Here is a 26106-nt window from a genome sequence, read left to right as displayed (position 1 = left end):
TAGAATAGAAGAGATAGTGAAAAATTTATAGTAAGAAGGTGTGAATAAGAAGAGACAAAAATAAATGAAGAAGGGGAAGAGGAAGAATGATATTTGTGTAAAGGGTAGTGGGGACATGAAAAGGTAAGGGAGGGAAAAAGATTGAAGAAGTAGTGGGGAGATGAAATGATAAGGGAGAGAGAAAGGTTGGAGAAGTGTAAATATTAAAAAAAATAAATGTTAAAAACAATTATAAGAAAATTGGAAAAAAAAAAAAAAAAAAACCCTAAAGCTTGAAAGGCTTCAACGTCTTTTTTTTTTTTGCTGAAAAGGCTCACACAAAACCCTAAAGCTGAACTGAAAAGGTTTTGGGTTGGGCTTGATAGTGGAACTAAATAAAGAAGAAGTGGGCTAGATTAATTATATAGATTTATTATAGGGTGATAGTGGAAGTAAATAACTAAGTAACGGGCTGGATTTATTATAGGGTGACAGTGGAAGTAAATAAATAAATAGTGAGCTGCATTTATAGGGTTGAAAATTGTAAAAATCATTTTTAAATTGTAGGACAAATTGTATTTTAAAAAAGAAAAGAAAAATAAGAATGACATGGCAGTTGATGTGGCGCAACGTGAAAGCAGCAGCAGCATTAAACGCTACGCATTAGCTTTTAGTAATATATAGATTTGCTTTCCCATTCATATTAAGATGAAGATTTGTTCTGTCACTCAAAACACAATTCTTTAATAATCAAAACCACACCAAAGTCATATTTTAAAATTTTATGTTTTTTGGGTTTGTTGTTTCTGAATGGTCACTATCTAAAAGCCAATGGGAATCTATGAAGAAATTTTATATTGGATGCCTCTTCAGCTCGATCACTTTAGAAGTGTAAGATGTTTAATTGTCTCTATCCAACTTCACTGCTGACTTTTTTGTTTTTTATTTTTTATTTTTATAGTAGTTATCTTCAAATTTGACTCTTGGTATCTTTTCTTTTCATTCATGATTCCTTAATGTGATATCTTATAATTAGAACCGTTTTTGGCTTTAACATAGGAGAAAGTTTTAAGATTCAAATAATTGAAAACTTGCCAAATCATTTTTCTCAAACTTTGTATATTATGTTTAGAATACTTCAATTTCATATTAATTTGATAAGATTTTTTAATGTTGTTGCTGCCTATGTCTTAGCTTATGTATTATGTCTTTATATTAACTAATGAAATGTTTCAACAATTCATGTTATGGATCATGTTATAGTCACTTGGATATCCCTACAATAAATATATGTACATATACATATATATATATATATATATATATATATATATATATATATATATATATATCGGTGTATGTTCTATTATTGCTCTCAATCATGTTATGATATTAGAATCGTAATTAGATTGGTCCATGAAAGAATCATCCTTCAATTGTGTTCTTTGTGGACATCATTAACCAGAAAACCATAATTTCACTTAGAAAACATAAATTGCTATACACTCTAAACTTTCAGATTTTACAAAATAATGTTGCAGAGAAGAGATGTGTCAGAGCAGCAGTGCAGCAAATCGTATGGCAATTGTAGTGACTATTGAAAGGATGGAGGGAAGGTGTTAAAAAAAAAAAAAAAAAAAAATCAATTGGTGAACTGTTTACTGTTGATTACCATTGTGTCGTATGTGTTAAGAAAAATTAGATTGAAGATCAAGTTATTCACTTATTTGTACACAGTTATAATAAAAAAAGAAGAAGAAGTTATATGCAGTTTTGCACACAGCTTTTATTTCCTTGACTTTGGTCTATGGTACTATAAACCTTAGTAACTTTTCCACTATATTTCTGTTTCTTTTGTCTAAGTTTGTATGAGGAGGTGCTTTTTTTAAATTAAATTTGAATTATATATATATATATATATATATATCTCATATATCATATCTAATTTAATATCTAATACTCTATATAAAAGCAAAAACTTTGCCCTACAATTAAGGTTGTGTTGCCACATAGGAAAAAAAAACTTAACTAACTTTCAGCCACATTTACAATTAAAAAGTGAAACATTGTACTGTTTCGTCAGTTGTACCATTTGAAGGATAAATTTTCGACAAATGTTAAATAAAAACTCAGACGGAGAGATGAATTAGTTGGGCAGAGAGAATTTGGGTATTCTAGTTAGATTGATTTTAAATCTTTGATTTTTGTTTCTAGGTTAGATTTTGTTTTGATAAAGGTATTGGTTAGAATCTACTTTTTTAAGGATATTTGTGTCACATTTGGTTTGCTTTTGTTTAGAGTACTTGGGTTAATTGGTTTTGGGTATTTGTCAATGATGTTTTTAAAATAGATAAAAACAAACACAATCATGCCTTTCTTTTCATTTTTCTTAAGAGATGGGAATGGTGACAGTCTTAAGTTTGGAAGACTGTATATTTTTTTTTCCACGGTGATGGTTACCAATTCCTATAGATAACCATAAGTCCAAAAGGCCCATTAAACATCCTCTAGGTTTGAGTTTAATAGTAGAGTGAATTACGTCCATGGAAATAATAGTGATTTTAATGATTCAATGTGTGTGTGTGTGTGTGTGTGTATATTTTATCCTTAGTGTTTGTTTAATCCATATAATCATTGTTAAAATTAGAGATATGCACATGTCTTAATTACCGTCTTGATTTGTAGTTGATATAACATTATCATGAAATAATGTATGTAGATATTGATTTAAAGGTGATTGCTTTTGCTTTCTCTTGAAAAAATTTTCAGTGCATTGGGAGATATCTTGAACCTATTTATTCATTTCTTATTTAGTTTCTCAACTTTTTTTTCTAAATGGATTTTCTTGCCTCATAATTTTTTTAATTTTTAACTTCATCAATTGATGTATTATATGATTATACCATTTAGTTGAGTTATGATGCTAGCAATTTGCTGCTATGGAACTCATTTGACTAAAGCAAATAAAATTTGAGCTGACAACAATTTTTTCTTTTCATGTTTCCCATTTTAGGTGTATCTCTTGAATCTATTTGGTTGCATATTAATTGGAAATGTTCATAGTTCATATAATATTGCATTCATAAATCCAACATATTGGATGAGGCTTTAGAAAAATTGGAGTCATCACTGTAATGGATGATCAAATTCATGAAATATGCTCACTTAATTTTTTTGATGTAAGTTTTATTTATTTATTAGATTATTTATTTTTATGTAAGTTGTGTAAGCTTTTTGTTGTAAAATTGGTAATACCTTTAGCATTTTCCATATGTTCTTATGTTTCGATGCTTTGATTGGGGAGTTTTGTTTTATGTGCTAATATTTTGCATGGGAAATCATAGGTGAGACATCATCAATACTTTGAAGCATAGTAGAAATAATTATACATGAGGGAATATTACTATAAAACTGGTAGAAGCATATGGTAGATTAATGTTATGCTTCTATTTTGAAGCAAATAGAAAGATGTGCTTAATAGGGGTTGGGTTTGAGGATAAATTTTTTTTTTTTTTTCAAATTTCTCTGGAAGGGTACAGATTGTTGAGAATTTGTGCCTTTTTAAAAATAAATGGCAAATATTGTAGGCAAGATCACCATTGAGCAATTGTAGGCAATGAGAGTTTTAGTAGGGATGGCATTAACATAATAAGATCCTTGGTCCCTTCGTAAGTGTTTGTTTCCTATTAACTTGTTTCTTCTCTTTGTTTTGTTTATTTTTGGGATATGCTATTGGTGTTATTGAAATTGTTTTGGATATTAGGAATTGCATTCTTATGTATCAGTTAGATATGTATAGTAAGTTATGTGTAGACTAATGTTTAAATCATATGGTAAGCAAGGTGAAGTAAGTATGCTTCAATTACCTGATGTTCTTCAACCTTTTGATTTCAATTACCTTTTGGGTTGGTTTTGATTTAAACTTTTTGGCTGGGTTTTAGATTTTTGGGTTAGATTTGTATTGTTCCTTCCTTGCAAGGATGGCTTTAGGCTTGACATTTTGTATAGTGATGTAGATTGAATAAGATCTAATACAATTGATTCTATTACAATGAGAGAATACTATGCATATCAATTGTTTCAACAATTTGATATAGATGCACCTATGGAAAAAAAAATTGCAGTGGTGTTGGTGATGAATATGAGTTTAGCATGGCATAAAAAATTAAAAATGTGACGCTCTTGATGTATGCTAAACTCATTCATTTAATTATGTTTAGGTTTTATTTCATAACTCTTGCCTTCAAAGACTATTTTAACATGATTGCGATTATATTGCATTAAAGGTTAATTTGTTTGGCTCCAAGTAATTGTGAAAATGCATGTTTGTTTTATTTCAATGTAATTTGTTAGGCTCCTCCATAAATACCACCAAAGTTTGGGTTGTGATGACTGAGAGTGAAGCTGTTAACCTCGAAGCCAGCCCAAGCGAAGATCGGCACTCAAAAGGAAAATCTTTATTGAACATGCAAATCTTTGTGTTCGTAACCAGATTTCAACATACATACTTTAGAATGTATAGTAATAATAATTTTTTTTTTTTTTTTTTTGTAAATGGAAATTATGGAATTTTTTTTGATTAATTACTGCATTTTAAAATAATAAACAAATAGATTGATAGCTAACGTATCTTACACACTTTGCAACAAATTTTTTCTTTACAAATTGATTTTATTAGCCAATTTCTCTTCTACTTATTTCATACTCCAATAACTATATTCTCTCGAACCCACAACCTTTAAAAAAACTTTGAACCAATTAGTTAGAACTTATGAGATTTCGATTAACATTTTCTCTAGATCATGTGTTGATGCTAGGTTATGTCTGTCTTTGAGAAGAACACCTACACATTAACATCATTATCTGAACAACTAACCATCCACCCCCTTCCCTATTTTACCATCACATTAAGTATAATATATTAAGTTGATTGTTTTCTAATTCATAAAATGATCCCGCGCATTGTGTGGGTTAAACATTAGTATTATTATAGTAGCCGAGGACGTTTGACTATTAATTGACCTTCTAATATTTTAACATGTCATTTTTGAGGTCTCACAAATTTTCACATACCAATCTTTTTTTTTTTTTTTTTTTTTTGGACATAAAAATTTGCCTGTGTGGCTATTAATTTTGTCATAAGGTTGACCAAGTTCTATTAGGACTCAATATCCTTATCAACTTGAGGAATTCAAGTGACTAATTATTGGTCGTTGCACAATTGTTTTTGGTAAATATTATGAATGGAAAACAGTTTTTTGGGGAAAAAAAGATGAGTCTTCTTTCATTAGTAATTTTTAAAAAATATAGTTAGAATATATATTAAGTATAATCAAATTAATTTTTGTACTATTTTCAATGGGTTATATAATCATTGAAATTGAAATAATACAATGAAGGGTTTTATGATAATTTTTTTTTAATTTTATGAAATATATTTACATAAAATAAAACTCATAAAAGGAAATAATTTATTGATGATAATTCACAAAATGAGTAAAGAATCTATTGAGTATTGCAAAGGATACATATATGAACATTAAGGGACATTTCTATTCATTTTCTCGAAGAAAAAAAAAGTACTTGTGGACACTTCCAAAACTTTATTGGGTAAAGAAGAATCATGCCATAGATAGCAAAATAAATAAACAAAAAATTTTAGAAGCCTAGGAGGAATCATTACTCATTTGAAACAACTCAAAATACTCAAGGACTAAAAAAAAAAGACAAAACTTAGCTATAAAATTGGTTGTAGCCAACCTTACTCAATATCTTTTTATTGGAGTTAAATTTTGATAAATTCACCATTGGATTATATCTTCGTTTTATATTCACCATGCTTGCAAAATTTCTAAAAAATTACAGATCAATAGCTATGTCATCAATAAATTGTTTAAATTGCAAGTTTTTTAGTTTAAAATTATGCATAAATATAAACTTATAGATTATATAGTAAATAATATCTAATTGACACAAAATTTAACATGTGTATTAAGAGTGTAAAGAAAACGCAATTCAACAGTTAGATTTTCAAAATATGTAGTAATGTTTAATTTATTGAGTAAGGTTGTAACCTTAGCTTACAACCAATTTTGTAGTTAAATTTTGTCCAAAAAAAAAAAAAAAAAAGAACCATCCACTTTACACTACCATCGCAACTGTTTTAGCTTAGGAAAACAATATATGTCTCTATATCTTGTTTAATAAATGTAAAACTTCCTCTTTTTTCAGGAAAATAAAATTATATGTTTATCATAATTTAGGGAAATCCCAATGTCTTCAGAGAAAAAAAAAAAAAAAGGGAAATCCTAGTGGCTACTTAACTTGAGCATATGTGAAAAAGGCATATACAAACCACACATGATAAAGGATAAAGAAAAAGTTGCCAACCCTTTTATTTTAATATAGTTGCCTTGCCTCAATCATTAGCCCAAAACAACACAAAACTCATTCATGGATTTTTTTTGCAAGATAGCACCCATCTTCAAACAATTTCGTTAGTTAGCATAATTTCTAAACTATTTAACAAACTAACATCTCGAGTCTCTTAGACTCGAGTTTACTGTAACAACTCAAGTGTCTAAAAGTAGAGTTTCATGTGTGAAATCTTAGATTTGTGTGAAAACACAAAAGCTTGTTTAGACCAAAAAAAAAAAAAAATTACGGCTAGATTACTTTTACTTAATCAAAGTGCGAAACAAGAGTAAATGTGCGCAATGAACCGATATTACTCTAGTGCATAAACATGAACAATAAACAATAAAAGTAAAGCACAAGAGTAAGGGAAGAGAGATGTAAACACAAGATAAGATCAAGACGTGTTATCAAAGAGAAAATCGAAGAACTTGGCGAAAAACCTCTCCACGACCCTCCAAGTCGAAATCGATCCACTAGAGAATAAAGTTGGAGTACACGAATAACAAAAGACCCTCCAAGCCTAGTCTACCCAATGTAGTTGAGCCCTCCAAGCTCCTGCTACCAACGGACTTCTCGGAGTCATGTCTTCTTTAACTTTCTAGATCTTGCAATATGCCCGATTGCATCTGCCAAGCCTCACCGGCTTCTTTTGGTAAATCTCCAAAACTTCACATGCTCCAAAACACTCTCTACACTCTGAAAAGTAGTGGATTGTGTTTGGGTATAAATTTCCTCTCAAGATATGACAATGGGAGAGGGAAGTAGAAGAGACTACAATGATTTCTCACTAAGGATGAGTAGCTCTCTCTCTCAAAGATGGGTGTGTGTGCTGTAGAAAACTTATCTAGAGTTTTTCTCTTTGAATAACCTCTCATACTTTTGTGGGTAATGAGGGTATATATAGTATGGGTGAAAGGTAAGAAAGTCACTCTTAAAATCCTCCAAGCAGAAAGTTTTGTGAGTATTTTGCGGGAAGGCCTTACTTGCGAGACACTCGTAAAATTGACAACCTGGCATGACTCTTCAGCTTCCAGCATGTGCTTCTTACGTGCCCTTTTCGCGGGAACCTTTCTCACAAGCTACTTGCGAGCCAATCGCGAAACTACACTGATTCTTCATTTCATGCTCGATTCTTCACCAACTTAATACTAAACCCAATACAATAAAATCCCACAAAATACAAGGACCAAATTTAATGCAATAACAACACATTTTGTCATGGAATAAAGTCAACATAAAACATAGTTGTAAATCACAACTTTACAATCTCCCCTTTTGGCTATTCCATGACAAAACATCCTATAACAAACTCTAGAATTAAACGTGAGTTTGAGAACAATAGAAAAACTCATTCATACCTAAATCTAAAACCTATGATGAACTTGGAACAAAATACCTGTAACCTGAAACACTTGCACAAAACACATTAGACCCTCAAGGTAAATCAAGTGATAAAATGACAAGTATAATGTAACAAGTAAAAGTATGATCAATTAAACATGATGTGAAACATATGAGCAACTTGATCAAACACAAAACAGTTATATGGAAATGACCACAATGATCATATAGTAAAGTAAATGATCATTTGAACATGCAACCAAAAACACAATAGCATAAGGATGAATGCATGTCCAAAACTTAAAGACGATGCGATGAGAGCAACAAAGTATAGAAACTAAATGTAACTCAAAGCACCATAAAGAAACGAGAAAACAAGCATAAGGTAAAACAAGACAAAACAAGGTTTTCTCATAAGAGATGTCTTCTCTCCTTTAGTATATGCATATCCCCTATGGCTTTCTCCCCCTATGAAAGTGCACGAGGTAGAATTTCTTCTCCTAAGAATGTGCACATAAGTCATATAGAAATGATAATACACTCTGGTATACTTTTTAGTATACTCTCCCTCTTTTTGTCACGAATAGACAAATTAATCAAAAGGAAAGAGGGAAAAAAGAAGAAGATATGAACAAGGATAAAAGATGATGCATGAGGGGTGCAAGTTGAATGAGAAAATGAAACTCAAACAAAAGATAAAACATCTTAAAGACACAATACTACAAAGCATAAAGTAAACAAGACATGCTAAGGATGATGGAACAAAGTATAGACCAAGGCATGACATAGACACAAGAACATGTTGAATGTGCTAAAAGGTTTAAAAAGACTTAACTAGCATGAGTGAATGCAAAAAATGTCAAGTGTTAGAGTGTGTGCAGCAAAGGTGCATCTAGTATGCATGTGAGATGCATGACCAATGCATGAGCAAGCACTCGTGGGGCAAAGTGTGTAAAATACACTGATAAGGCCTTAAAATATGTACTTGTTATATATTTATGTGGGCGTTATCTCCTTATTACTATGCTTAATTTGTATAATTAAGCCATGATTTGCATTAGTCCCTATTATTTATCTTTATATAATTTCTTAAATAAGATGCTATTCATTGTGTGTAATTTTCTACTTTTAGGAAATCATGTGAGAAAGATGAGTTTACAGCAATTTGTGAGAGAATGCAGGCCAAAATAGAATTAAAGTGGAGTTAAAGGATCATACTTAAATGTTTAAGGAAGTGCAGCTGGAGTGCTTGGATCATCTACCATGATTGGAAGCTTCAAATAAGGAAAGAAATCAAAGAGGCAGAATCTGAAAAGGAAAAATCTAATTTGAGCACTGATTAGTATTTTGGGCGTATCTCTCTCCTCAAAAATCCAATTGACACAAGGCCAAATGGGTTAGAACCGTGACTTAAATTCTACAACTTTCCAATTTTGAGTTTTCTAAAATTCTCAATTTTTAAAGGCCGAAATTAACTCACAAGTTACTGCTGTAAACCTGGGTGGAAATTAAAATAGTAAAAGTTTTGTTTTCTTTGGACACTTAGACATTAGGGTTTTGGAAGGGAGGCTGTGCAGAATGAATTTTCGAGAGAAAACCTTGTATTTTCCTTTCTCTAATGACAACCTAAACTCTTTGCTAGGGCTAGCAGTTATGTTTCTTCTGTACGGTGTGAATAGTTAATGTGATTCTTTCTAGGATTTTATCAACGACATATTTGATTGTTCAATTAGATTTCTTTTGATGCATTAGTTCTTCCATACTTTCAATAAGTTCAATCATGTTTTTCTTATTATTTAGATGAGTTTCTAATAGTTTCAAATAGAAATCAGGTTTTAAAGTGAATGGGTTTTTCTGAAAACTTTTCTAATCGCATTATCAATCGAGGTTATCATGCATTCTTGAATTGTCTCAGTTCAACCGAATCATAAGTTTTTAATTGTATAAGAACAATCAATTATGAAATATATATTTTCTTAGATTACAAAGAATTTCATATTGATATAGGGAAACACCCCGATGCCCTAGGCCAGATATCTATTATTTAGTTGGCATAGTTAGCCGATATCAATCAAATCTAGGACCAAAACATTGGGAGGTTGTAAAGCATATTCTCAAGTATCTAAGGAGAATGAGAGACTATATGCTAGTTTATCGATGTGAGGATTTCAGAAAGTCCACTTCAGGTTGTGTGTTCACCTTGGGAGGTGGAGCCATAAGTTAGAGGAGTGTTAAGCAATCTTGTATTGCTGACTCCACCACAAAAGCTGGATATGTTGATGCTTGTGAAGCAACAAAGGAAGCTATTTGGCTTAAGAAATTCCTTTATTATCTTGGTGTCAAGAGAATGGAGCAAGTTCCAATCACTTTGTTCTATGACAATAGTGGAGCAGTTGCACAATCCAAAGATCCAAGGAATCACAAGAAAGGAAAGCCCATAGAAAGAAAGTATCATACTATTTGAGACATTGTGGCCCGAGGAGATGTGGTAGTAGCAAAGATTGATAGTGCAAATAATCTGGCAGATCCCTTCACCAAAGCTTTGCCCCAGAAGACTTTTGAGTCACATGTAGAGGGAATGGGAGTTAGATTAGTGCGCAATAGTCTTTAAGGGCAAGTGGGAGATTGTTAGGATTAGTGCCCTAAAATCCTATTGTATGCTATGTATGACATTATGTTCTATGTAATAAACTTGTTTCATTATTATCTAAAATAATGGTAGCATGAATGTTTGGACATTATTGTATAGTCCTTGAGATGCATAGTATGTAATTTATGTGATTTAGTCACAGAAGATATAAATCACAAATTCTTTGTAAACTTAAAATCTTAGTTCGTAGACGGTGATAAATTGGGCATTTCATCTGTGAAGACTATACCATATCAATTAAGATGATTTGCCTTGATCATAGAAGTAGAGACTTCTAGTTGATATGTTAATATGTTTTAAGTGTATAAAACATATTGAATTGGACCGCTGTGAGATTTATTATTCTATTAACAACTGTCAAATGAATAATAAATCTCACGACTTCTCATTTACATAAACTCTCAATCCTAAGGGAATAGTGAACTCGATCATGAAATGTAGATTACTTTGATATATCTGGAGTGAGATCTAGACAAACGATCAAAACCTCAGTATGTAGGGAAACCACATGTAATGTTAAAGGAACACATATTCTCAAGATGGAATTCATAGTATCTTTATAAAGATATAAAATATTCCCTTGAGATAAGTTTAATGGGATTGGTTATTCAAAGTATTAGGCCTAACCACTTTAGTAAAGAGTTGCTAAAGTTTATATTTTATGAAATTCGATTTCATAAAATATAAATGAATAATTTAAAGGATTAAACCGGGTACTTAAGGATTAAGACGAAGTAATTTTCAAAGTGACAGTTACACATTATGACTTTGTATTACTACGCATATTTTCATGAAGCGGTTAAATGTTTAATAAAGTCTTGGGATATAATTTATTAATAAGGCCTAGAGTGCAATTTAGAGTTAGAGATTTATTTGTCCCTTTTGATCCCACTCCAAGCCATACACTAAAACCCAATTGGGCTAGCCCAAAAGGCTAACCCAATTAGATAATCAATTATTTATTTAATGATAGTTATTAAATAAAGTAACAGCCAAGTGTAGAAAAATATGTATGATTGAAAAGGAGAAAGATTGAGAGTTCTTCTTAAGGGAGACACTTGGTTATTCTCTTGAAAGATTATATATAGAACTGATTGAGAGGTCACACATCTTGGGCACATTGTGGAATTGGAGTGAAGATTGAAAGGCATCTCAAGTCCAATCTTCATTTGTTTTGAATTTCATTGCATCAAGGTACGCTTTTTCATTCTTTGTTTCTAAAACTCAAATGTTACATGCTATCTCACATGAATGAAGTAAATCCGTCTATATTCCGCTGCGTGTTTTTGTATGAGATACAAAACTGTGTTTTTCCATTTGTTTTCCCAACACACATACCATAGGAGAGCAAGTTATAATTAATCCAAAATCCAATATGAGAATGTAGAGTTCTAAGTTGATGGTCTACTCCATAGTTGTCAATATCATATAATAAGCAATATGTATTGTATTGTGTACAAAATGTTTCATATCATAAGGACGTATCGAAAGTGCTCATGAATTGTATGATACATAGGTATGTATCATATGAATCGTATCTTATCGTTGAATTGTACGATACATAGACATGTGAGTTTAAAATTAATTTTTTTGTTTGTTAAAATCTATAGTTTTATTTGATTTAAACAAGTTGTTACACTTGTTTTTAACACAAAATTATTGTGGTACTTAATGGAGCCCAATAAAATAACATGTCCATGAGTTTATTTTTCAATAAAATTTGGACTACACACTTGACACTTCACTTTCATATTTACAAATTTATTTTCTATGCTATCGATAATGTTTTAAATGAAAATATAAATTTTTTTTTTGTTAGTATTTTTATATGTCTAAGTTAGAATGGCAAGAAGAAAAAATTATTAGAAAAAAAGAACAAGAAAAGAGATAGTAAATGTTGATGATGAAGAAGAAATAATTGTGCAAGATGATGACATTGATTTAAATGGAGTTGATTAGGCAAAATGGTGAAGAAACTATCATGTATTATCACTTTTGAGTTTAATCAATTTGAATTTGTATGAAATGAACATATTTGATTTATTTAGTTAGTTTTGTTAAATATTATTACATAAGTGATGATAAAATTGATCATTATTTGAATATATTTTAAATTTATAATGAATATACCTTTTATATGTATATCTTAAAAATTTTTTCCTTAATTTTTATAAATTTTATTAGGTATTTTGTTTGTATATTTTACCATACACAATACAACATGATACATGATAAAAAAATAAAAATAAAAAAATCGATTTACAATACAATTCATGTTTTGACAACTATGGTAACTAGCATGAATAAAATGCATGCTACACATTACACGTCTAGACTCTTAAGAAGAAGAAGAAACGAAAAATAAAAAAATAAAAAAGGATTACATATGGCATGTAAAAACTAACCACCTTGTATAATACTATAATGTATAGTATATGTTTTATGTATCCTTATCGGGTATAAATAACTGAATAAAGAACAACAACCAGCTTGTTGTGTATATCACTTGTGAGTCCATGAGTAACATCTTGTCTTAGCATGCATTCTAAGAGTACCAAATATGGACCGTATGCAAATATCTATTGTACTTCCCTTAATTTGAAACTCCCTTCCTATTCTTATTCTCATCTCTATAAAAACAAAAATAGCATTTTATTTATTTATCTATTCTTAGGATTCTGCAATATGCTTTTTTCAAGTGTGGAGAAGTTGGAGACTAGGGCTAAAAAATTGGTGTTGGTCAAGAGGATGAATCGATGGAAGTTCGGGATAAGTTGCACTACAATGCTCTTGATTTGGGATTATAAGAGCATTCACATATGGAATTTACAAAAAATTCTATTTTACCATCTCAAAATCCACTTTATCATTTATACCATACCATTTTTCAACACACCTAACATCCCAACTTTTATTTTCTTATACAATACATTAAAATAATATATTTACACAATAAAATATATTTATGTCTCTCTTTAATATTTGTCTCTCTCTCTCTCTCTCTCACACACACACACATCACCTCCATCACCACCGTCACCACTATGAAGACCCAAAACCCCAACGCAGTTTATCAAAAAAAAAAAAAACCAACACAGAACCAAAAAAAACCTCATTGATCCACCATTAACACAGTTTATCAAAAACCAAAAAAAAAAAAAACCCACTAATCCATCCTCAACAACACACGCTGATCCACCTAACCCACCAAGCAAACCCACTATTCCACCATCAACAACACACGCCAATCCACCTAACCACCTAACCCACCAAACTCAGCCCCAGACCCACCGTGCCACCATAACCCACAACCCACCACACCGATGCCACCACGATACACCTCCAAAACTCAGCCCCAAACCCATGGCCAAAATTGATTAGTAAACCCATGACCACCCATAACCAAATCCAATTTGCAAACCCATAATCACAGTGAATGATCATGGTGGATAATCCATGGAGCTCCGTTGGTGCTTACCCATAGGTTGATGATCACTATGGAGCTTCGTTGATGATCACGGTGGATGATCCGTGGAGCTCCATTGGTGCTTACCCATAGGTTGATGATCATGGTGGAGCTCCGTTGATTGTAGAGAAGAGGGAGAAAGAGAAGAAAGTGAGTGAGGAACAGAGAGATGAGAGACTGTGTGATGAGAGAGAAAAGAGGAATAAAATATAATATAACATTTTGGTAAAGTGCTACAGTACCATCCTACATTTAGGATGGTACTGTAGCTCTATCCCAAAAAAATTTGGAATTTTACAATTTCCCACTTCTGGATGCTGAGCTCCTTTTGGGCTTGAATGCCAAATTTTCCTTACATTTGGCATTTCGCAGGCCCAATGCGAATGCTCTAAGTGAGAGACAAAAAAGAGAGCAATATGAGGAAAAAAAAAAAGCATGATTTGACTTGTCCATAGTGAAAAAAAACTTTTGACGGGCTACATTTTAGTACATAAAATTGTTTGTTACAATATATACTGGGTTAACCTTAAACTAAAGTTATAGTACTTGCATTATAAATAAGACCAAGATTGTTTTGATTACTCTACAAACACATGGCTTTGAGGTATTTTGGTAGGATTCAAAGTGTGAAAAGATTTCAAGTATAGATGCATGCTTTGAGTTATTTTGGTAGGATTCAAAGAGTGAAAAGATTTCAAGTAAGATGAACTTTTAACTTGAGTTGGGTCCTAACATCAGTGTGAACAAGCAAAGAGGCAGTATTTCCGTTATCAACCAAAGAAAGAAGTAACTCCAAATTGTGTTAATGAGATTCACTACTCACAAGATTTTGAATTGAAAAAAAAAAATTAAAAAAAAAATTGAATATTTGGTCCAAATTGAAGTATAGGTTTATAAATGTTTTGGGTAAATTACACAAACAAATACTGAGGTTTGGGCTAGTACCAATTAAGTCCATAATATTTAAAATTTGGCCATTCTAGTCCATAAACTTAGACGACATTACAAGCTACTAGTTACTTTTTAGTGTCTCTCTCTAGCAAACCCCTCTTCTCTCTCTTACCTCTTGTCTATCTCTCTTTTTTCCTCTTCTATTCATGTGACTCTCTCACATCTCTCTATGATTTCTATTTTCTTTCTTTCTTCTTCACAATGGCATCTTGGTGTAGGTTTGCTGATTTCTCCTTTCTCTTCGTCTTTGCAGTGGTGTTGTGGTGGTGGGTTTACTTCACAGATTTCTCTTCTCTCCCTTCGGCTTTGTAGTGGTGTTGTAGTGGTGGGTTCGCGGTGGTTAGGTTTTAGATAGAATTGGTGTTAGAGGATTTGGGTTTTGTTGTGGGTTGGCTTTGGAGGTTTATGGGTTTAGGCTATGTGGGTTTCATTTTGAATCACTGGTTTTGGGTTTGGTTAATTTTGATTTGAATCACTAGTTCTGGGTTTTGGTTTGAATCACTGGTACTGGGTTTATTGGTGGCAAATGGTTACAAAGTTCTAGGTTTGTGTACTGATGCTGATGCTGATGTTGATGTTGTTGTTTTGTCGGTGGGTTTGTGGCTTTGGTTGATGGTTGATAGTCAGTGGTCATTGGGCTCCATTCAAGTTTTTTTGTTTTTTTGTTTGTTTGGTTTTTTTTTTTTTTTTTTTTGGAGAAAAGTTGTGTTCTTTCTTTCTTAAGCCAGAAAAGGAAGAGAGAGACCCAGCAAGGAGGATGAGAGAGTAGAATATCTAACAGCGTTACAAGCCATTTGGGGTTAGGGACTGATATGGTCAGTTTTTAAATGTTCTGGACTTTGTTTGTATTAACCCAAACCCCAGAGAATGTTTGTGAAATTTACCTAAAATTTTTTTTGTTTGTGCTTTTTTTTTATATATAAAATAAGAAGTAAATAAAATACATTGAGCTTCACGACTTCAATGTTTATTCTTTACTCATGTTTGGATAACTAACTTAGCTTACATGTCTATCTTTCTCTTACTCACCACCATTGCTAGTACCTTTCTTGGCTTCTTTGAGGATGAGCTCCAGGAGCCTCTCATACATTTCAATAGCAGATTCAAGCATATCAATAGCTTTACTCCTATCCTTTGCCACCACGGTCAACATATCTTCCATTTCTTGTGTTTGCTTTACCTGCAAACTCAACTCTCTACCAGTCCCAGATAAACCGAGACTCCAATTCCCAGTTGATTCATTACTTCCACTACTATCCATTCTAGCACCACGCCCAGTGGCCACCACCATATGACTAATGCTTCCCATTTCATTTTGAAGAGTCATAATGACCTGTCCTGTTACGGCTTCCCAAACCCAAACGCTTCCATCTTCTGCAGCAGAAATCAAATTCTGCCCCTCATTCATCATCACCAAAGACATGATTGCCCCACCATGCTTTTGAGCCCATTTCACAAGTTGAAGCCCTTGGCTTACAAGCTGTTTGCTTTCAACCTTCATTGTTCCCTTGTAAATAAAACCCTCTGATCCTGCAACATAGAACTCCGACTCTGTCGGGTCTAGTGCAACCCCAAAAACTGTGCATGGGAATTCCACTGTCCGCAGGTGTGTCCCGAGTAAAAGATTCCAAAACTTACATGTACAATCCAGTGAGCAGGAAATTATAATTGTAGAGTTGCAGAGTCCAATTCCACAAGTAATGGCTGTCACTGAATCAGCATGTGCAACAAACCTGTGCAATATGAAGTTGCTTGCATTCTCATCTGTTGATGAGGAGGCCCCTATAAGTTGAGAGATTGGGATAACAACCACGGTACCATCATCACCACCTGAAATGAGAAGTGATCCATCATCACTGATTTTGAGGCAAGATACAGGACTGTGGTGAGCAGGAAATGCTTTGAGTACGTTCCCTGAAGCTGAGGGGAGTGAGAGCACATGGATATTACCTGAAAGGCCACCAGCAAAGAGATAGAAACCATCAAGAGAGGCAATGAGGGGAGCAACAGGTTCAGGGAGAGGAAGGTGGTGGAAAACAGTTGAAGACCACCAGTTGTAGAGGTGAATGGAACCAGAACCTGTGGCTGAGGAGATATGAGAGGCAGCAATCAAAGTGCTGTTTCCCACAAGGGTGAGGCCTTGACGAGGTGTTTGGGTGCCGGTGAAGTGGGCTAGAAGAGCACCTGAGGATGCATCATAGGCGATAATGGGGCCATCAGGAGAGCTAGTGAGGACAATTTCATGTGAAGAAGAAGATGACATTTTCTTTTCTGGTAGGCTTGAGAATTGAGATACATTGTGAAGTGGAATGGAAGGTTGGTTTTGAGGTGGAGAAACGAGGAGGGTGTGTTTAAGGAGGGATTTCGTGTGGGTCTAGGCGTTGAAAACAAGGAACTTTTAATCTAGTTTGGCTTCTTTAAAGAAAAAGATTCTTGGAACTACATCTTGCGGGTGTTGGTTACATGAATTTGCTTCCATATTTAGACTGATGTTTGTTTGTTTATTTATTAATGGCTTTGAGATAAAACATGATTGTTGGACTGTGTGCCTTATCAATCCATCCAACGACCAATTGGTGAAGGATGAGAGGGTACAAATCTTTACCGAGTTCTGATACCATTTGTCGGACCGTATACCTTTTTGATCCATCCAACGACCAATTGGTGAAGGATGAGGGAGCACAAATCTTTTATAGCATTCGATTGCAGACCAAGCCCATTGGTATTGGAGCGAATTGTGAAATCCCTCACAATAATAATAAGAACGTCTCTGTATTTTAGCCATAGTAAATTACTGTATGTATATTACAACTGAATCACAACTGTTTGAGTAATAAATTAATTAGATTTTTATATATGGGATCTATCTTATTTTATTTTATTTTTTTGAAAACTAGGATCTATCTTATTAAATTCAAATTGATTTTCTTCTTTTTAATATAAATTTTACATTTCAAATAAAAAAGAAGATTTGGACATGTTTGGCTGGCGCCGTTTTGAAACTGCACTTTTTAAAAATACATTAAAAAAAATTTTAAAAAAATTATATAAAAAAAAAAAACCTCGCTTTGTAGATACATATAGGTTTTTCAAACAACTCACTTTCAAATCACTAAAATAAATCAAATAAAAAAAGTGTACCAAATAGACAGACAAAAGACATTAGTTACACACACCCCTTCCCAAAATTGTCAAAATCAAGATTTTATGTAAGATCGTGGGAAGTAGGTAGGATTGTAGATCGTAAGATCTTACATATTTTCAAATTTGAAGCAAAAAAACACATTGATGGTAACTTTATATGTTGAATAATCATGTAAATTATGAATTCTTCCATAAGAAAATAAAGATTTGTATCATATAATATAATTTGCATGTCCTACATCATTACGTCTATACTAACGAAACAAATATATTTAAGTTTTGATGCAATGTATTTAAAAAGTTCAGTGAATGTTAATTAGAAACCAACCAAGTACCAAAATACTAGCATAGTGTTTCCTTCGATAGTAGCTCCTAAACTCTCATTATCACCTAACATTGATAACCAAATGATCCAATAGAATTGTAACTTCATTTTCTTCATCAAAATCTGTACCATCATCTTCTAGTCGACACCCTTTGCTAACCACTCATCATTTGAAGACAAGTTCTTCAAACCGATTTCTTCTTTTGCACTTGATGGTTTAGGTATTTTCTCTTTTATCTTTAAGTTTTACATAACAAATACCAACTCATTCATTTTTGTTTTTTCTGGTTTAAATGATTTTCTCCTTTTTGAGTCTATTTAAAATTGTACCAATTTTAATAGAGAATTCTCAATTGGGAGATAATATATCAAAGTCATTTGGTCTTACTATTCCAAATGCATTTCAATTGGTAGGATCCCATATGATCCTACAATTTTTATAATTCTTGTGCGATTCTAAAAGTTTTGGTGAGGTGGGATCGTAAAATTGTGCGATCCTGCAATTTAGATTGTGATTTTGATAACCATGCTCCTTCATAACCACAAGAGAGGCAAGTAGAATTTGACTTAACAATAATCAATTAAATCATTTTGATTCTAACAATAAATATTTCTTTTGAAATGACATATGTATACAAAAAGGTAAAAATGCTGCAATGAGCTTTCAACTATGGATGCATTCAACTAGCTAGTAAGTGTAGAAGAATCAAAAGGTCAGATCTCATGAAATTACAGTAAGTATATTAGCATACCTGTACATCAAAATTTTTAACTCTCTCAATTTTTTTTTTTTTTTTTTTTTTTTTTTGTTTGGTAAAATTTTCATATTTAAAAGCACTTTGGAAAATATGTGACATCGAAGTATCCCAAGTTCCAGCAAGTCCAATTTGATGTTAAGCCCGGCCCAAATGTGCTCCTTAAAGATCAAAAGTGCAGCCCATCATTTTTTTTTTTTTTTTATCATTAATAAAAAAAAGTCAAATAGACTTTAATTAATGTCTCCTAGAATGTATCAGACTTTATGTTTTATTTCTCCTAGGCAAACAAGTATTTTATTGCGCTTCTAATTCCTAAGAGTCATTCCTAACTTTGGTTAGGCCTAAGTTTAAGTTTTATTTACTATTTTCGTTCTCCTATACTTAGAGGGTTGTTCTAAGCTTTATATAAGCCTTTTGGCTAAATTAAATAAAATCAGAGTGAATTTTCATATTAAAAGTCTTTATGCTTAAGAAGATGGATTTCTTCTTTTAAACTCTTATCCCATTAGCCTTTTGGCTAAATTAAATAAAATCAGAGTGAATTTTCATATTAAAAGTCTTTATGCTTAAGAAGATAGATTTCTTCTTTTAAACTCTTATCCCATTGGTGGAATAGATTTCTTCTTTTAAACTCTTATCCCATTGGTGGAAACTTAGGTGGCAAGTTCTGACCTTACTTCGTAACCTTAACGTACTTTCTTTCTTACTTTAGCATAGGCCTTCGTCGGGCTTTCGCCCCTTCGCCTATAGGTGGCGGCATCTTGGCTTCGCTATCGCTCATGACTTGGTATAGAGTTTGTGTAGTCATCGGCCTTCCCATTAGAGGAAAAGGCCTATGAGTGGTCGGCCTTTCGAATGCCTCCTTCCTCACTTTTCTAAGAAGCCCTTTACAACTATAATATAAAGGACAAGGGGCTGTTCACCTTTGGAAACTTAGCTACTTAAGTACTACTCAATACTAACAAGGCGAATTGGGCTCCCAGGCCGGGACGTCTAGCAGAATGCTTGGCCTCCTGCGCTGGAAGCGACACCCGAAGGGTGAGCTTCTGGTGATTCGCTTTTAGAACTAGATAATTTAATAGGCATTCAGCAATCTGAGCTGGAAGGGGGCAAGCAAATGAAGGGAGGCATTACGGGCCGACTACAAAAAGCAAAGCTTCGTAGACTCGACAAGTCGCTTATAGAGTGCCTACTACTAAGTGAAGACTTTCCACTTCATTTAATAAGGGAAGGGGGAGGGAAGCTTAGTGAGCTTTATAAGGCCGACCACTACATAAGCCTCTGGCGGAGAAAGCTCGAAGAGCTCCCCTTCATTCGTTGCTAAGCCAAGGTCCCAGGTCCTCGAGTCAGACCGTGCCTTTTCGAAGAATCCTGGACCCATAGGCATACGGCCCAGCAGGCCTTCCCTTTCTGCCGGAGCTTTATGGGCGTTGCCCCGTTCCCCAATCAGATGTTTGGATGTAAGCTATACTCCGCAAGGAGCCAAACAAGCGTATGGCCTTGCCTTGCCATTTGACTGACCTCTTTTCCCATGTGACTAGGAATGCCCAGTGACAACCTCTCAATTGTCACCACCTGGCCTCTCTTGCTACCATGGTAGCACCTAGTGTAGTCAACACAAATCGTGTTCGGGCAACGAAGCTTACGATTCACATTGGTTCATCTTGCTATGCCTTGGGCCTTTTGCTCTTCTAACGTAAAAGGTGGCCAGCCTTTCATCAAGGCCTAGGAATCTGCTGGACATTTTAGTGGCAGGATTGAATACCCACATCCAATCGAAGTTCCATTGGAGTGCCCCCCTAACATAAAGGAGGCCTATTTCTAGGTGGGTCGCTTCGTGCAAGACATTGCTTAAGACCAACGGGTCACACGACAAGTGCACGATCGACTTTGCATGCTCCATCCTTCGGCCCTTCGCCTATCGGCTTGGTAGGCAAGCTACCTTGATCCATCTTTGGCTTTGATTTGTTATGCTTAGTAGCTCCAACAAGCCCTAAAGTATCTTGCCGCCTAAAACTCCGCCAAGAAAGTGCTGCTTTACGTTTGATCCTATGTGCCCAGAGAATGCTATGCGTTCTCCACTTTCGGACCTCGAAAAGAGAGAACGTGTTTTTTCCTTTGAGTTTCTCTATCATTCGCTCCGCGAAGAAAGCGGGCTTTGTCCCAGCTACCACTATCCTTGGGAAAGCAAAAGAGCTACTGAAAGAAAGGGATGCAGCCTCCCCTTTGGCCCTTTTTTAGGAGAAGGCAGAGAAGAAAACATCCTTCATGCAAGTTTTTTTGCTTCTTGCGCCCTTACTAGTAAAGAGGCTTTTTTTCCAAGGAGGCATTCTGGTAGGAAGGCCGACCACTACATAACGCCATCAATCCAGAAGTGAAGCAAGCTACCTTTCTTTGATCCACCTTCCCGGGCAAGGAAGAGAACGAAAATAGGCCACGGATGGTGGTCGTGGTAGATTCGAGGATCTTACACAGCGGAGCGAACTCCTCTATCGTGTTGCATTTCCTCTGCTGGCATAGCTGCAACCTCTCGATCCATCATACTAGAGCGATCCAAGAAGAACGATTAGGATCATTTTTTATCCTTTCTACAATGCCCATAGACGAAGTGCTTCGTTTCAGATCAATTCTTCACTATAATCGCTTCGATCCACCCCCCGGTGAAAAACCGTAATACGCCCTGAGGAATTCCTACCAGCAGACTTCCCTGTACTCAAAGTGAATTGTCTAAGTGCTCTCCCCTCTTGGCTTTGTCTCATTGTCTATTTTGTAATCATTCAATTCCGTCCGAATTAGCTCCTACTCCTACTCCTTCTCCTTTCATCGTCGTTGGTCCTTTTGACATAAGATTCTCGGCCGCCTCCGGTCCGGTAGGAAAGAAAACTGTAGCCAGTGACTAGCTCAGCTATGGAGCTACATGTACATTGCCACGTCGAGACCCTCTTTCGAAAGTGAGATCACCATCGGATTTAAGAAGAGGGAAAGATCACTCCTAAATGCAGTCGTGATCTTATATACGATACCACCAGATGCACCTTGGTACTTCCATCTGCCAATCAAGGCTAGTGGAGCAAAAAGGGCCAAAAAATGTGAGCGCCTAGCTCGAGTCTTATTGATAGAAAAGGCCCCTTACTATAGAACAAAGCAATGAATTGAGCTTTAGAAAGCCGTTTCGCGTTAGCGCATCCGTTTTCTTGCTCATTAGCGTTTTACTAATATAGTAGAAAGGGGCAAGCCAAAACCTACTCCTAACAAGTTGCTAGATCGAAGTAGAACATTCTCCATCCACTTGCCAGCAACAGAGGGGGTTCGATTCCCGTTATATGCGATGTGGCGAAAAAGACTAATTCAACAAGATATGCCTTGCCTACATTAAGATTTAAAACTTGTCGTCTACTTTCAAGAAATCTTCAGAACAGAGAACTTACAATAATACAACGCCGCATTCTTCAAAGATTGAGGAACAAGAAGAGATCTATTAAGAGAAAGATTTATCCAAGAGAAAATCTTAACAATTACATCCAATCACAAACTACACGAAAGTTGCCCCTTTTTCACGGGAATTTACCTATCACAGAGATGCACAGAGGAACAGAACGAACTTCATATATCCCTTTTCCACTCAATCCAAAAACTAGATTGGATGTTATTCTGGTTTGTCTCCATTTTTGTGAAACTATTCCTCAAGCAAGGTAGCCGATAAGTCATCGAAGGCTTTGTGTGAATAATGGAATGGTAAGCATTACTCATTTGAAAGTATCCCACGGTGATCTAATATCTTTTCAAGAAAATGATGCGAGAATCCACGGTGAAGAAATAAGGAGATCTTTCTATATCGAAATTTCAGTTGAAAAAATCATAGGCAAATTCCTGGATCACCCGGTAAGAATGTGGAGAAGAACCAAAACAAAATGGTTCCACCTACTCAAAACTAAGAGGGGATGCTGCCTACTACTAAAATCCCGGTTTTTGCAATAGTTGCGTTCTTCTATGCAAGAAGAAGACTTAGAAAGAACAAAGAAGTTTGGATCCAAAAAAGTATGCTTAGGCAGTTCCTTTGCTGAGCACAACAGAATGAAGAGGAATTTGTATCATTTCAAATCCCTATTCTTATTGAAGAGAAGGAACGAGAAATACCGAAATATTCCTACTCGAACAAGAAGTCCTATAGTTTACAACTCTTCTTTATATAGTAATTCGACCTATTGCTTCGCGTCCCCCCATCAGTTTACTATGAAGAGAAGAATCAAAAGGATCGAACTACCTACTCATTATTCGAAGGTGAATCATAGAACACCAAAAGCTGTGGTATCTTATGGACCTAACATAGGTCACATCCCTCACGACATTAGATTGAAATATCTAAATTTCCTCTTTGGAGTGGAAACGGACATGGCCAAAACATAAAAAGATCGGTGTAGTCGCTTATAAGGACATATCTATCCGAATAGAAGATAGTCTAGATCTTGATTCTAATTGATTGCCGTTTTTTTTACAACAAGTTTTAAATCTTAATGCAAGCAAGGAAAGATCATTTTTCAATTATTACTTGCTGGGTCGGAGTGTAGATGAGCGAGCAGAGCCTAGGAAAGAGGGAAACCCGTCATGGAGTAATCGACTAGAAGTAGAAGATTGCTAGCCTGAGAGAAGGCGGCCTCTCTCAGGAAACATGGCCCAATTTTTCTTCTTTCTTTTTGATTTCGGGTTTCTTTATTTTTTCAGGGGCCCAGAATGCTAAAAGGTAGGGGAGAAGCAAGCCTAACCTTTGATCGACCTAGACACATAAAAAATTCTCAGCGTCGAAAGAGATTTGAGATTTCGTAAGTAACTCAGTGAGTGCTTTCTAAGAAGGGCTTGGCTTGGAAGAAGAAAATGAAATATGAATAACTGCACTGGTTGTAATAGATCGACTTTCATGCTAGTTCTTGCTCCAGCATGAAAGTTCCATTTCAGGGAAGGACAATGTACCAATGATACTTTCTATTTTGTCGAGCCCTGCTTTGGTCTCTGGTTTGATGGTTGTACGTGCTAAAAATCCAATACATTCTATTTTGTTTCCTATCCCAGTCTTTTGCGACACTTCAGGTTTACTTCTTTTGTTAGGTCTTGACTTCTCCGCTATGATCTTCCCAGTAGTTCATATAGGAGCTATAGCCATTTCATTCCTATTCATTGTTATGATGTTCCATATTCAAATAGCGGAGATTCACGAAGAAGTATTGCGCTATTTACCAGTGAGTGGTATTATTGGACTGATCCTTTGGTGGGAAATGTTCTTCATTTTAGATAATGAAACCATTCCATTACTACCAACCCAGAGAAATATGACCTGTCTGAGATATACGGCTTATGCCAGAAAGGTATGAAGTTGGACTAATTTGGAAACATTGGGCAATTTACTTTATACCTACTATTCCGTCTGGTTTTTGGTTCTTAGTCTTATTTTATTAGTAGCCATGATTGGGGCTATAGTACTGACTATGCATAGGACTACTAAGCTGAAAAGACAGGATGTATTCCAACAAAATGCTATTGATTTTAGGAGGACTATAATAAGGAGGACGACAGACCCACTCACGATCTACTAAAAGGAAAGTAGCTTGATTGGTTCAAATCCAATTCGTGAGATAGCTTCAAGCAGTTAAGGCAGGGAAGCCTTTAGTAAAGGGTCGGGCTAAGGACGAAGTAAACCTAAACCCTTTTCAATCAGTGGAGTGACAGTAGCAGTACCCAGCCAGTATAACTGCTTCAGGGGATCTTCTGAAGAACTTTCACCATTTGGTGTATCATCAGTAACGGTGTTGTACTCCTCTTCAGTCTCAACTGATTTCTTTATCATGGAGGGATCCACAAGATAGTTAGCATCCGAGGAAGCCTTTAGCTTTACTAACTTTTGGTAGGTCCTCTTCAAATCGTACACGGACCCTGGCCCTAGGCCTCATGATGAGCTGGGAAAGGTCGAACCCTCTTTCCGGACGACTGATGGGACTAACATACGGACTCCAGAGGTCCTGGTCGATGAGGTCCTGAATCTTATGTTTAAGGTCATAGCAATCATAAGTCCAATGTCCCCTTCCTTGCATATGGTATTCACATCGAGCATTCGGATCATACCATATCGGTAATGGACTTGGCGGAGCCTTAGGTGGCACTGAAGTAATGAGTCCTACTGAGATCAAATCTAGAAGCAACTGTGACTAAAGGAAAGGTAAAGGTTCAAACTTTCTCAGTCCTTTTATCCTAACGATGGGACGAGCTTGAGATGGCATTGTTGCTTGAGTGGAACCCCCTTCTGTGGATGCAACCTTCTTTCTTGCTGACTTTGTTGGATTTTCGCGAGCTATCATGGAAATTTATGGTAGCACCCTATCTATTTCAAACCATACACACACTTTGGTTCCTGGATCTGTTATGAGCTGTGAAAAGATTCAACCCTCTTTCTGGAAGACTGATTGCATTACTGGACGGACCAGCACCATTGTTTCCATGCGTGGGAAGCGGATTCTGCATAACGTTCAGCTTCTCTTCTTGTGATTCAAACTTCAAAAGTTCTTTGCAAAGAGATCTTGCACCTTATGTCTTAGATTGTAGCATCGATCTGTTCCCTCTTAACTTGCTTCCTATAGCCAAAAAGATAAGACGGTGCAGACCTTATACTTTCAGTAACATCGTCTTAATGTCTTCATCTTATCGTTTGCGTCAACCTAATTTTAAGTTTTATTTACTATTTTCGTTCTCTTATACTTAGAGGGTTGTTCTAAACTTTATATAAGCCTTTTGGCTAAATTAAATAAAATCAAAGTGAATTTTCATATTAAAAGTCTTTATGCTTAAGAAGATGGATTTCTTCTTTTAAACTCTTATCCCATTGGGGGAAACTTAGGTGGTGAGTTCTGGTTCTGTATCTCAATGGGTGGTGTTTCTGTATCCCATAAAGTGGTGAACCATTTATCCCTTTTATTTATTAAGTGTTTGGTTAAAACCCTTTGTACCATATTACATTCTATCCATCCTTCACCCCTTTATCAAATCAGTTTGGTTTTTCCCTTACAAATATAGTATCGGTTGGTATCAA

General features: G+C 34.8%; 4 protein-coding genes across 4 annotated transcripts; 2 read left to right on the top strand and 2 right to left on the bottom strand.

Moving 5' to 3' along the window:
- Positions 1 to 15772: 15772 nt before the first annotated feature.
- On the bottom strand, positions 15773 to 17067 carry LOC126696092 (protein ROOT INITIATION DEFECTIVE 3-like). Its single transcript, XM_050392871.1, has one exon. It carries the CDS (start codon positions 17065 to 17067, stop codon positions 15826 to 15828), a length of 1242 nt encoding a protein of 413 aa, XP_050248828.1. The 3' UTR covers positions 15773 to 15825.
- Positions 17068 to 20149: 3082 nt separating this feature from the next.
- Positions 20150 to 21790, bottom strand: LOC126695091 (60S ribosomal protein L2, mitochondrial). Its single transcript, XM_050391708.1, is given in 6 exon segments — positions 20150 to 20339; positions 20341 to 20485; positions 20487 to 20568; positions 20914 to 21389; positions 21391 to 21691; positions 21694 to 21790. Coding segments are annotated over 6 exon segments (1140 nt in total). The 3' UTR covers positions 20150 to 20300.
- Positions 21791 to 22359: 569 nt separating this feature from the next.
- LOC126696091 (ribosomal protein S4, mitochondrial) lies at positions 22360 to 23452 on the top strand. Its single transcript, XM_050392870.1, is given in 3 exon segments — positions 22360 to 22390; positions 22393 to 23397; positions 23400 to 23452. Coding segments are annotated over 3 exon segments (1089 nt in total).
- An 82-nt stretch (positions 23453 to 23534) lies between these two features.
- On the top strand, positions 23535 to 24657 carry LOC126693952 (NADH-ubiquinone oxidoreductase chain 6). The gene is given in 3 exon segments (XM_050390001.1): positions 23535 to 24601; positions 24603 to 24631; positions 24633 to 24657. Coding segments are annotated over 3 exon segments (654 nt in total). The 5' UTR covers positions 23535 to 24001.
- Positions 24658 to 26106: the final 1449 nt, after the last annotated feature.

The sequence above is a fragment of the Quercus robur genome, chromosome 8 (assembly GCF_932294415.1).
Source record: "Quercus robur chromosome 8, dhQueRobu3.1, whole genome shotgun sequence".
Classification (NCBI taxonomy): Eukaryota; Viridiplantae; Streptophyta; class Magnoliopsida; order Fagales; family Fagaceae; genus Quercus; species Quercus robur.
The sequence above is the reverse complement of the archived record's forward strand: the minus strand, read 5'-3'. Positions and strand labels throughout refer to the sequence as shown.